Source organism: Octopus bimaculoides, chromosome 3 (assembly GCF_046866305.1).
Source record: "Octopus bimaculoides isolate indiv1 chromosome 3, ASM4686630v1, whole genome shotgun sequence".
Lineage (NCBI taxonomy): Eukaryota > Metazoa > Mollusca > Cephalopoda > Octopoda > Octopodidae > Octopus > Octopus bimaculoides.
This window is the reverse complement of record NC_142930.1, coordinates 45,245,722-45,258,912: the sequence shown is the minus strand read 5'-3', so window position 1 is coordinate 45,258,912 and position 13,191 is coordinate 45,245,722. Positions and strand designations below refer to the sequence as shown.

Here is a 13,191-nt window from a genome sequence, read left to right as displayed (position 1 = left end):
TAATCTATAAGAATTCTCACTCCAAATAAGAACTGACTTGGACCAAGACAACCCATCCAACCCATCACAGCATGGAAAGCAGAGGTATAATGATGATGGTGGTATATACGTATGTATGTATGTATGTATGTATAAATTAGTTCAGCATTTATAGTTTTTTGCCATTCTTCAACTTTGTAATAAAAAAACATTCAATAAACAGAAAAACTCAAAGGAAATTTACCTTTTTTTAATTAAGGGATTACAAACCCAAGAGCGGAGTCTCCTTTCTCCAAATTTAGTCAATGTCTTATTGAGAACCCAGAATAAACTTCCTTTTGATTTACCACTGGTGAGATTCTTTAACAACTCCAAATTTTGAACAGATTTGGCAGGAAGCTTCATGTAAGATGATTCCAGAGAGAAACATTTGAAACCACTGGAAAAAAATAATAAAAGAATTAAATAGAAAAGAAGCTTATCCCTTCAGTCTCATGACTCAGCTATATTATTGACAACATTCATTATGTTGAACTTCTTTCAGAAATCTCTAACTGTAGGTTTATCCTCCCTATCAATTGCTTTCATAAGTTGTTTAAAAGTTCTCATATAATATGCCTTGAAGTTAGCTATCACACCTTGATCCATTGGTTGGAGTAATAGAGTTGTATTCTTTAGGATATATTCTACTCATACATTATCTGAAAAGTCATTTAAGTTCACTGAGTGGTTCGGTGCATTGTCTAAAAGATGCAATGCTTTGTTGGAAATATTAATGTTTGGCATTGTAGCATTCTATGACAGGGCAAAAGACATTTGTAAACCCCACTTTGAAAAGAGTTTTAGTCATCCATGCCTTCTTATTTGAATGTCAACTCATGGATAGATTAAACTTTGTGTAAGCCTTGATATCCTTTAGATTTTCAGAGTGATACATGTGTAGAGACTTTAATTTCATATCACCAATAGCATTTCCATCCAAAAGAAATGTCAGATGATTTTTGGAAACTTTAAAACCTGGTGTCGATATTTCATCTTGAGAATTAAAAGTTCTCACAGGCATACACTTCTAGAAAAGTGCAGTTTCGTCAACATTGTACACTTGCTCTGGTATGTAGCTCCACTTCAGCAATCATTTCCAACTGCTTAGGATAATTAGTAGTGGCTTCTGTATCAGTGTTCACAGTTTCACCAGTCATTTTTTATGCTATGCAAATTCATGCGCTTCTTAAACCTTTCAGGCCAACTTGTTACAAGCCAAAAAGCTTAACTTTTGGCTCTTTTTTGAACTACCATCATTTTTGTCAGTACAGAACACCAAATCTAATTCTCAATCCATACACTCAAGAGTCCTTCCATTTTAAGCATTACATAAGATCTATGGAAAAATAGGGCCCAGACAGTTAACAGAATAGCTTCTTGAGCACTTGACACAATTTTCTTTCTGTTGTCAGACATTGTTCCCACAGTAGACATTGCAAAATTTGATGTTCTGACAATATAACTTGGTTTTACTTCCGCATCAAGTCTTTTTAAAACATGTTTAATATCCAGTGTAATCCCTTAACAGTTCCTTATTCCACAACAGCTTTCAGGTTTACTTGATAGCTTCTTTCGAGGCATCTTAAATTGAAGGTAAATCCAACAGCGGTGTTGATTAATTATCCACAACAAATATGTATAAAAAAAATTTAATTTGCCGATTTCTTCAAAGAAATGAAAAACTCTGGTCAAATGAAATAGAAATTTCATGTCATCTCTCCATCCTGCTGATTCAGTAATCTTTTTTTCACCATTGTTGAAATTAGTTTGGAGTTTCTCATAATTACTTAGAAGCTCTGGGATGAATGCATATTCAATATTGGGAGATGACTTTTTTCTCCAAATTTGTTATCCATTATAACACAAAGAACTCTGTCAAGGATACGATGCTGACAACAAATAAATTGCAGTTCTTTCAAACCCTTTTGAGCAAACAGTCTTTGCTAATGAATTACAATACCATTTCTTTTCCCACTGTTCACACTCATTGTATCAGTGACAATTATCTTTACACAATTCCATAAATTGTATTCATCTAAAATAGCTGTTATTCCATTCAAAACAGTATCAGCTTTTCCCTTTGGTAATTGGAGTGTTTCAACTTAACTTCTCTGTTCATTCTTTAAAACTAGCACTTGGTATTCTTGGTCATCAATACATTTACCATCAGCTGGGGGAGACGTTTTTTTAAAAAAAACTTTAAATAAAGGTTATTTTCCCTACTTACATGAAATTGTTCATCAACTTTTGATACAGGAAATTGTTTACTTCCAAAAAATCAGTCATAAAGCCTAAGTACTGCAATAACCAGCCCACTCAAAAAGTACCTTTGGATCATAGGGTGACATGCCGTACTTGAGACCTATTGAGTCAAATACATCATCAACAACAAAATCAAATCAAACCACAATCAAATGGAAATTGTAGTTGTGGCTGATGCCAGCACTGCTTGTCTGGCTCCCTGTGCCAATGGCACATAAAAGCACCATCCAAACATGGTCAATGCCGGCCACCTCTGGCCCCTGTGCTGGTGGTACGCAAAAAGCACCCACTACACTCTCGGAGTGGTTGGCATTAGGAAGGGCATCCAGCTGTAGAAACACTGCTAAATCAGATTGGAGCCTGGTGCAGCCTCCTGGCTTTCCAGACCCCAGTCAAACCGTCCAACCCATACCAGCATGGAAAACAGACGTTAAACAATGATGATGATGATGATATAGGTGCAGGAGTGGCTGTGTGGTAAGTAACTTGCTTACAAACCACATGGCTCTGGGTTCAGTCCCACTGCTTTGCACCTTGGGCAAGTGTCTTCTACTATAGCCTCAGGCCAACCAAAGCCTTGTGAGTGGATTTGGTAGACAGAAACTGAAAGAAGCACATTGTATATGTGTGTGTATGTGTGTGTGTGTTTGTTCCCGTACCATCGCTTGACAACGGATGTGTGCTCACATCCCCGTAACTTAGCAGTTCAGCAAAAGAAGCTGATAGAATAAGTACTAAGCTTACAAAGAATAAGTCCTGGGGTCGATTTGTTCGACTAAAGGCGGTGCACCAGCATGGCCACAGTTAAATGACTGAAACAAGTAAAAGAAAAATAAAAGAATATATATATTTTCATAACATGAAACCAATGGTAGCCTTAATAAACAAATAAATTTTATCCATTAATGCAGTGTTGAGCACCCATTCTCATTGTTCAACATTTATGTGTGTGTGTATGTGTGTCTATCTGATTGAAAACAACATATGAACTCACCTACTAAGTTTTAGAACTCTCTCTAACTTGAATTCAGTGAGATAAGATATAAGTGCAGACAAACAACTTATCACAGTTGATGGTAATCCTATCACATCTTGTAAACGAATGACTCCACCTTTTAATAAAAGTAACAAAATGACACTAATTATATAGTGATTTCTGATACAAGTCCACAAGCAGAAAGGGTTTACTTGATAATAATGACATTAAAATCTCCCTCACTGGTATTTTACTTTATCAACTACAGAAGGATATAAAGTTAACTTTGGTGGGATTCAAAATCAGAAAGTAATGAGAACTAAAAAACAACATGGCATATTAAATATTTTTAAAAATCAATAAACAGTAATATAACTGAACATTAACAAATTTCATGGAAATTAAACATATATTCCAAAGACACTTGATGAATGTAACAATGAGTAGGTTTGATTGTGTAAAAAGAGTCACTCATTCACTAAAAGATAAAATATGAAGTAGAAGGAAATAGTTTTCAGGTGTGCAATTGTTGAATAGCTTAGGTCAGTTGTGACAAAAAGAATTCTAGTCAGGACCATCCTGTTTTGTTTTTTTCTCCTAGGTATTATGTAACTTGGACTACATTCTCCAATAAATCTTTATCTTTTATGAAATTTTGCTGTTAAATATGAGGGAGATTTCACTGCTACTTTTAAAAAGTCAATCAACCACATAGTTTCCCTTGTTGCCTCCTCTACTGTTAGTTGTCTGTTATGGTAAAGCCTGAATTTTAGTTTGTGTACGTATGGTTGCAGCATTCTCAAGAGATGTTAAGTATTGTGTTGTGCATCATATTGTTGATGAGCTGTGAAGGCAAGCTCATCAGAATGGTGAGAGTCAGAGAGATATAGGCTCTGCTGATATTTAGATTATATTTGCTTGAAGCCTTTGTTTTGGATGGGGCTAAGCTCTGCCCAAAGAGAAAAAGAGCTAGGGCGTCTCCCTGAATGATTCCAGCAGTTGCTGAAAACCTTTCATGCATGATGGTGATGGATTTAACAATCTCATCTGGGATACTGTAGTTCAACAGTATATACAATGTAGCTCTTCTGTTGGAGAAACTATGAATGAAACTGAGGCTTTTACTTGAAGATTCTAATCTCTTCTTTGATTCTGCTTTTCTAGTCTATGTAACACTGGATTATGAAGTCAACTGCTTGTAAGAATATATATGAACACTGGGTTGTTACTTCTGGGATGCTCAGCTCAGTTAGGTCTGATCTAGGGTTAAACAATAAGTTCATTTTATGGAGTGGTGGTCATGGTAGTAGTGTAATATGTTATTTAATAAAGGCTGACAATTATAAAATGAATGATCCAGAACTCACCAACTGTATGATCATTTCCATAGAAATTACTGACAGTTTCAAATGCCTGCTGGTAAACGAATTTTTTTTCTGGAAGTCTCTCAATCCTGATACAGTCATCAGCTGAAGAGCTAAAAATAGATTATTAAACTAAAGAACAACGTTTTACAAACACATAAAACATTCAAAATAAACTATTAAGCTAATTAATAACTATGAATTTTCCATATTTTACTTTAACCCTTTAGCATTCAGATTACTTTCTTAAATGAAATACTAATTTATTCACAGTGTTTTGACTTAATCATGCATTATCTCATAGCTTTGAGATTTTGATGATATGATTATTTGTTTTTAGAATAACACTGTAAGGTAGGTGTGAGAGGCCAATCTGATTGGGTTTGACTTTTTATTCAGGTAGAATATTTGGACTAGATATTACTGGTTTCAATACTAAAGAGCTAAGAGATCTTAGTCAGAGCATCAGCATTTAAACTGGTCATGACCAGCCCAAATATTCTTCCAGTTTTATACTGAAACCAATCCTACAATAACATTCTAAAAATAAACAATCACACTGTCAAAATCTTGAAGCTACAAGAAAATGTATGATTAATTCAAAATAATGTGGATAAATAAGCAATAAATTGGACAGAGTACTCTGAATACTAAATGCTTAATGTAGTTTTATAATTCAGGACTTGAAGTTATAAATATGTTGATAACCAATCAAGTCAGTTGGGTATCCCACTGCTAAATAAATATTACATTTGATAGTGATCTGAATGTTAAAGGGTTTAAGTTGTTCTGTTAGTTATTTCATCTATAACACTGTCGTTACTGTTGTTGTTTAGTGCCCTAGGTTAGCCTAGCTAAACTATAACCAAAGGTATTCCTGCCACAATCATGCAGCCTTTTTTTTTTTACAACTTCTCACTGAGACAGCTTCTATACAGTCACATGTCCAGCTAGATATAGCAAGGAAATCTCTTTCAAATTATATCTTAGCATTTTAAAGAAGAACACATCAAACTCTACCCTTTCAAAGAATTCACTCTGGATAGTGTAACTCTGGAAAGAAAAAAGATGGCCATTAAAAAAAATACCTTAGAACAGAAGTGTCCTTGAGTAAACGTTCTGTTGCTTCTGAGAGTGTTGGTGGTAGTAATATCTCCACTGGTTGGATATGCGTGATTCTAGTCTCAAGTTGGTTTCGACTGATCACATCAGTGAAACAGTCATAAATGAAGTCTCCAGTGGCAGGTTGAACAGCCTAAATAAAGGGAAAGCAACACTTCTGAGTAATCAAAAAATGACTACTAGTGGACAGCAGTAATGCTGGGGTACTTTTGTCAAACTTACACCAATTCTTATTGTAGTTTGGTACTTGTTTTATTGATTTATATTTGAGTTACAAAGTTACACCTCAACAGAGAAGGGTAGAACACAGGTTTCCACAAAAATATTCAAAGACACACACATGGGTCTAATCTATGCAAGCAATGAAAAGTGGATTAAAAATGATGATGATATACACTCTTGGAGTGGTTGGCATTAGGAAGAGCATCCAGCTGTAGAAACTGCCAGATCAGATTGGAGCCTGGTGTAGCCATCCGGTTCACCAGTCCTCAGTCAAATCGTCCAACCCATGCTAGCATGGAAAGCGGACGTTAAACGATGATGAACAATACAAATGTGCTTATTCAGAGAGTAAGCTGTAGAGAAAAAACTTGGCATGATAGAAGGAAACTAATTGAAGTTTTGAAATCAGCATGCCAATTTTAGTCTAAATCAAGTGAAAAAGTCAATAGAAATTATGTTCGAAATTGTTCCCCTGTGTTAATAGTTTCTAACGGGCAAATCACTGGTGTACAACCATCCTGACTGATAAGGGATTGTCTGTGTAACCTGGTTGGAATAAATAACACAAACTGTTTTTGGTTTAACACACCAATTTATCAATAAATTTGCAAAGTGTATACTTTGCTGATATATATGAACACATACACATGCGATGGATTTCCACAGAGTTTTTATCTGCCAAATTTCATAAGACACCTACACAAGATGTTGTGCAGCAAGATCAAATTGAAGACCATGTAGTTGCAAAAAGAGGACTGAACTATATCTCTATCCTGCACCCCATTACTGGTACTATGCTGAACATAGGATAAGAACAAAAAGAATAACTTAGCAGCTGTGGCCTAAACTAACTAGGATCTATGCAATTAAATGAGGGATAACATACTAAATGCTATGAGGCAAAAATAATCTTTAATTAATTAACATTAAAACTGTGATAAGTCCAGAAGTTAAAGGAGACAATTATGAAATCCTGATTTATTAAAACTTGAATGATGTCAATGCAATGATGACAGGAGATGGGTAATAGTAGAAGTAGTGGCAGAGGAAAGTTGTAGTGGAAATGGTGAAAGAGGAGGCCGTGTGGCAATTGTGGAAGAGACATGTATTGGCAATGAAAGTAACCATAGCAATAGACCAAGAAGGATAAAGGATGAACTGATGAGATTATATTTTCAATCGATGAGTTTTATGAATAAGACAGCACAGGATTAAGAGTAATGGCTAAACTTTTCTAATCTATGTTAAGCAGGAAAAATGGATCATTAGCAAATAAACAAGGGAGTATCTAGACAGTTACTTGGCCTACTAGAAACAGCAGCCAAATCTCCCTCAAATCACACCCCAGTATCTTAAAATAGAAGGGTCACATTGGTTAATCTAACTGGATGCACAATGTTTGAATAAAAGATGCAACAATTCCCATTGGAATGCTTTTGATAAAAGGTCTGTTTAATCAGGTTTTAAACAACATCTACAACGTGCTAAAGCAATGATAAGTAATTTGATGGTCTTCAAGGCTGAGAGGGAATCCTTTCACACTCATGTAAAAGAGAACAGAATATAGATTAATGAATTGGATTAGTAATTTATAGTTCAAACTGCGAATTGCATTACCTGCCTCAACAATAATTAACCAAAAGAAAGTTTGTAGAATCTCATTAAGTTTGATTGCTAGGAAGTCAAATGTTTCAGGATCTTGTCTATCAATAGAGAGTAATGATCATCTATTTGTACCCTCCATTAAAGAGAAAGAACCCAAAATCTTAAGCCTTCCACTTACAGTCAACCTTACCAGTGCTCTACAAGTTGTACTCTACTCATCGAAATGCATATCAAGACGAAATCAAGATGAAATATTGGCATCGCTGAAAGACAGATTCAACTTGATACTGTAGTGCTTCAGTTTTAGGGATGAGTGGTTCAGTGCCAGATTTTGAACATGATCAAATACATGATCAGAGAGTTTATATATCAATAAATCTATATTTTCCAGCAAGCATTGATGGATTGATCAATAATTATAAAAGAAAGAAAAAAAAAATTATAACCATGCATCGATTGCAATGTTAAGGAGCTAGACTGATGACTATTAGTTCAAATCCAAGAATAAACAGAAGGAAATGTCAAAGATAAGATATATTGCTCCACTTGAATACACTTTAACAACAGTTGACAGGGTTAAGTAGTGAGAAACTCATAAATAAAACAGATACTTATGATCCAATGAGAAAGCCTCTACATGGTCATTCAATTTGCTACAAATAACAGTCAAATCCCTTATAAATCACACACACACTACTGTCTTTAGGAAATAAGACACTGAATAATGTAGTCTTACATTATATCTAAAAAAAAAAAAAAGATGAGATACCTTTTTTAAAGATGATATGATTTAAAGGAGATTTGGCAGCTGTTTCTAGTAAACTGTACAACCATGTACAGGCTTCCTTGTTGGCACATAATATTACCTTGTATTGTGATTTGGCAGAATTGTTTAAGCACCAGACAAAATGTATTGCAGTATTTGTTTCAGCTCTTTACATTCTGTGTAAAAATCTTACAAGGTCAATTTTGTTTTCTTCTTTCCAGAGTTGATAAAATAAAGTATTAATCAAACACAGTTTGCTAATATAACTGACTGTTTCCTACTCCAAAACTTGTGGCCCTGTTTGCTTTACAAATCAATAATACTAACTTACCACAAAACCAATGCTGAGAGATTCATTTGATTTTTTATTCTCTTCACAAGGTGTTTCAAAGATAGACATCAAGTATTGAGATATATTGGCTTCAGTATCATCATTGCGGGCAATATCATTAAGTGGAGCAACATCTACAATAATAAATATGATAATAATAGTTAGCAACAAGAAGAAGACTAGTATAAGAGATGGAAAATTGTTTGCAAGAATATACTGCCGTGAATTGTGAAAGAGTCAAGATCAGTGACTATTTAAACAATGAAGACCAATTAATAACAGGGTTTGGGATCCATTAACTACGGAAGAGACAAAATTTATGCGCAACTTTAAGAAGGCTTAAACTATGGAGACTAAATCAAGAAACAAGTCAAGTCAATAATGCATTGGTACACAATGAAACAAAGAACATTACACAAACAAATAATCTAATCAGGGCTGCAAGTAGAATTGTGGCAGAAAGGATGGGATTGAGAACTATTGAGAACAGAACATTGAAGGATAAAAGAGCAAATAAGCAATACAGGTGGAAAAAGAGAATTTCAGAAGATACAAACTCCTTGAACAGAGTAGTGTTAATGCTTGTCAGGAAAAGAAAAGGAGAATTGAAGAATGATTGCAAATTTGAAAAAGTGAGGAAGAAGTATGGTGTAGATAAAAAAGGTCTGAATATTGTAATTGAAGAACTGAAGCAGTGCATACTTGCTAAAAGGTTTGAACACTAGATTAAACAATACCAGCAAAACCAATTGTTTAGAATTGACCAAAAAAGATTTTATCAAGAAATCAATGATGGTATAGAATGTTAAAGATTAGTTCCTAATACTGATGAAAGTTGACAGCTCTGGGATAAGATATGGAGTAAGCAAGAACAACATAATACAGCAGCTGAATGACTCTGTAGCCTGAAGCAAACAGCTTCTTATCCCCAGCAAGAAGCTATCCACATCACAGAAGACAGTATCAGAAATATGAGTACAAAGATAAGCACCTGGAAAGCAGCAGGACCTGATGGTGTACAGGGATTTTGGATAAAAAAGTTCAGTAGGCGCCATAAATTGATTGCAGAGCAATTTAAAGCATTCGTTGATGGAGAAGAAAACCAGGGCTGGTTGACAAAAAGATGAACAATGTTGTGTCTGAAAGATGCATCAAAAGAAAATGCTACCAACACTTACAGGCCAATTTCTTTCCTCCCATTAATGTGGAAGTTACTGTCAGGAGGAATTGCAGAAGAGCTGTACACATTTCTTGATGAGAATGATATGATACTGATGGAACAAAAAAATTGTAGGAGATGCAGAGGTGTCAAAGACGAATTATTGGCCTGGATTGACTATTGCAAAGCTTATGACATGATTTCACATTTGTGGATCATTGAATGCTTAGATTTGTTTGGAATTGTGAGAAATGTAATGCATTTTCTGAAAAGAAGTGTGGTGGGGGTGGAAAACTGAGTTGACAGCCTATGGAAAAAGCTTGGGCACCCTGGGCATCAGAAGAGGGATTTTCCAAGGTAACAGCTTATCTCCATTGCTTTTTGTTCTGACTTAGGGATAAACAACAATTAGATTGTACAAAGCACATTTACACAGTATAATGGCAATGAAATGTACTACTACTACTACTTGAAAAACTTATGGGTTGGTGACAGGAAGAGCATCCAGTCATAAAAATCTTACCTCAAAATAGATTCATGTTAAAGCCATACTAGCATGGAAAACAAATGAATGACATTTAGCTTTGTAAAAGACAGAAAACAAAATCAATGACAAATTTTTAAAAATAAAGTAAACATACCTTCACCAATTAATGTTGATTTTGTATAAAGTGCAGTTAATTGGCGCATGAAAACTGAACTTTTATTGTCACTAACAGCTTTGAGTGCAGCAGTTTCAGTTTGTTTAACAACACCAACCTAAGTATCACAGAATAAATAACAGAACAATATGTATAGAAACAGCGGTACATCTTCAAAAGTTTTATTATTTTTTTCACAGACAAATCTTAAAGATTTGATATTTACTTTTGATAATAGGAAAACAAATAGCAAATCATACAACATATCATGTTTTTATTAGTTTCATTTTTTAATCATATTTATATGGATACATTAACAATCTAAGATCAAGTTGTTAAACCCCATGCAAGATACACTACTCTACTTTATACAAATATGTTGATTTTTAACTTATAAATACTAAGACGTTGATATATGATATCACATTTACAAGATTTCTCTTTCACTTATGGTGATAAAATGCATTATATTAGATAAAAATCACAATGTATGAATAAGTACTCATTAATTATATCATAGCAGAAAGTACCCCTCTGAGGCATGAGTCTAGGCAAGGTTGTTTTGTAAAAGACCTGCAGTCACCCAGGCATAGCAGCCTTTCCTCTTCGCAAAGACTGATACAGCTTGGCACCAGTGATGTTGCAACTCATTTCCACAGCTGAATGAACTGGAGCAATGTGAAAATAAAATATCTTGCTCAAGAAAACAACACAGCCTGGTCTGCAAATCAAATTCACAACCTCACGCCTGATGCTCTAACCGTTGACCTATGTGCCTTCACTTGAAGGCGCATGGAAGGTATTTGGGTCACAATCATAAGGTCATGAGTTTGAAAACTGGCAGCATGTTGTGTCCTTGAGCAAGACACTTTATTTCACATTGCTCCAGTTCAATCAGCTGGCAAGATTGAGTGGTACCTGTTATTCAAAGGGCCAACTTTGTTGCATTCTGTGTCACACTGAATCTCCCTGAGAACTATGTTATGGATAAGTGTGTCTGCGAAGTGCTCAGCCACTCACATGTTAATTTCATGAACAGGTTGTTTTGTTGATCAGATCAACTGGAACCCTCATTGTCGTAACCAACAGAGTGCCAGTTACCATAACATCACTTTGGTTACTTAATCATCTCCTTCAGTACATAACTGTTACCATAGTTAGATAAATGTTTTGGTTACATAAATGTCACCTTGGTTACTTAAACATAGGTACAGAAAACACTGTAACTAAAATAACTTGTATCATCTTTAATACCTCAATTCTATTAATAGAATTCTATAGCATAATACCTAAAATCTAGTGGAGGTACTGCAATGGTTCTTGGATGGTACATTTAATCTGTTGCCTTGTTTAACACCAACAGCAAGAGATTATTGCTTGCCTTTAGTGAAATACATTTTGTTGTAAATATTAACAGAAGACCTCTGGTCTGATGATAACTTGATAACAATAAAATATTTCAGCTACTACAGTGGCCATTATTCCATGTCACTGCCATTTGAGACCAATAGTTTCTCTTCTTTCTGTTACTCTCTCAGCCCTGCAATAATCAACCTTTCCTCCCTGGAATATCGAACACCAACTAAATCAATCTTACTAGCATCAAAGAGCCTAAGAAGGCCATGAGTGGAAGTACTTCCTCTAGATGAAACCATTAAAAACAAAAGCAAATGCAGCAACTCAGAGGTTGTAGTTTTTCCTTCCCTTCTACCTCAACACCAGTCTCAAAAACCTGACAAAGTTCAGGAAGGAAAAAAAGAATCAACAGGAGGCTTAAACCAAGAAGGAATCCTCTATCTGTTCATTCAGTATGCTAGAAATACCAACCAAATCACCCTTCTGTAACACCAGGCCATCAGAAAAAAAGGACACATTGGATATTGTAGTCCTAGATATTCTATGTCTAGATGATATGGTCAAGGTTGAAATGTCTTTGATCATAAGCCTACTTCATCAGGACTGACAAAGCTAAACAACAACTACTATTGCTACTACTGAGTGTCAAGGACACATTAATGTAGTCCCAGATACACTAAAACTTAAATACACAATGGTCAAGGCTGGAATATATTAGGTCTGCTCTATGAGTGCTAACTTAGGGTTAAACAACAGGAATAGGATACTGAAAATAAGCTTTGCAACTATAATACTCACCTTGTAGCCTGCAGTGACAAGGCGTTGAACATGGACAAACAGACGATGTGTTGGGATACTGGCAGTCATAAAATTATGGTCTGGATTACAGGTGATCTTTAAAACATCTGCAGCAATCTGAAAAACATCACATATTTTCAATTACTAACTATTTTATAATGTCTTGACATGCTTCCTGGTAAACTAATATCACTAAACCATTTAATCATATTTAGTCACCAATTCTGGACACATCTTATCTAAATTTAATGAAAAGAGCACCCTATGTGATCACTTGAGTAGATCGACCCCAGTACACAACTGGTACTTAATTTACTGACTCCCGAGAGGATGAAAGGCAAAGTCAACCTCAGTGGAATTTGAACTCAGAATGTAATTAATGGAACTCTGTCGGTTATGACGACAAGTATTCCAGTTGATCCAATCAACGGAACAGCCTGCTTGCGAAATTAATGTGTAAGTGGTTGAGCACTCTACAGACACGTGTACCCTTAATGTAGTTCTCGGGGAGATTCAGCATGACACAGAGTGTGACAAGGCTGGCCCTTTGAAATACAAGTACAACAGA

General features: G+C 35.1%; 1 protein-coding gene across 1 annotated transcript in view; it reads right to left on the bottom strand.

Annotated features, from left to right (window-relative positions):
* Window positions 1-13,191, bottom strand: part of LOC106881712 (DNA mismatch repair protein Msh3) — a 50,697-nt gene that overhangs the window by 22,183 nt on the left and 15,323 nt on the right. The window contains exons 3-9 of the mRNA XM_014932188.3: window positions 12,624-12,740; window positions 10,470-10,587; window positions 8,670-8,803; window positions 5,712-5,878; window positions 4,627-4,736; window positions 3,278-3,395; window positions 224-418 (exon numbers count right to left, since the gene is read on the bottom strand). Of these exons, the coding sequence (XP_014787674.2) occupies window positions 224-418; window positions 3,278-3,395; window positions 4,627-4,736; window positions 5,712-5,878; window positions 8,670-8,803; window positions 10,470-10,587; window positions 12,624-12,740 (959 nt within the window). The remainder of the gene's footprint in view (window positions 1-223; window positions 419-3,277; window positions 3,396-4,626; window positions 4,737-5,711; window positions 5,879-8,669; window positions 8,804-10,469; window positions 10,588-12,623; window positions 12,741-13,191) is intronic.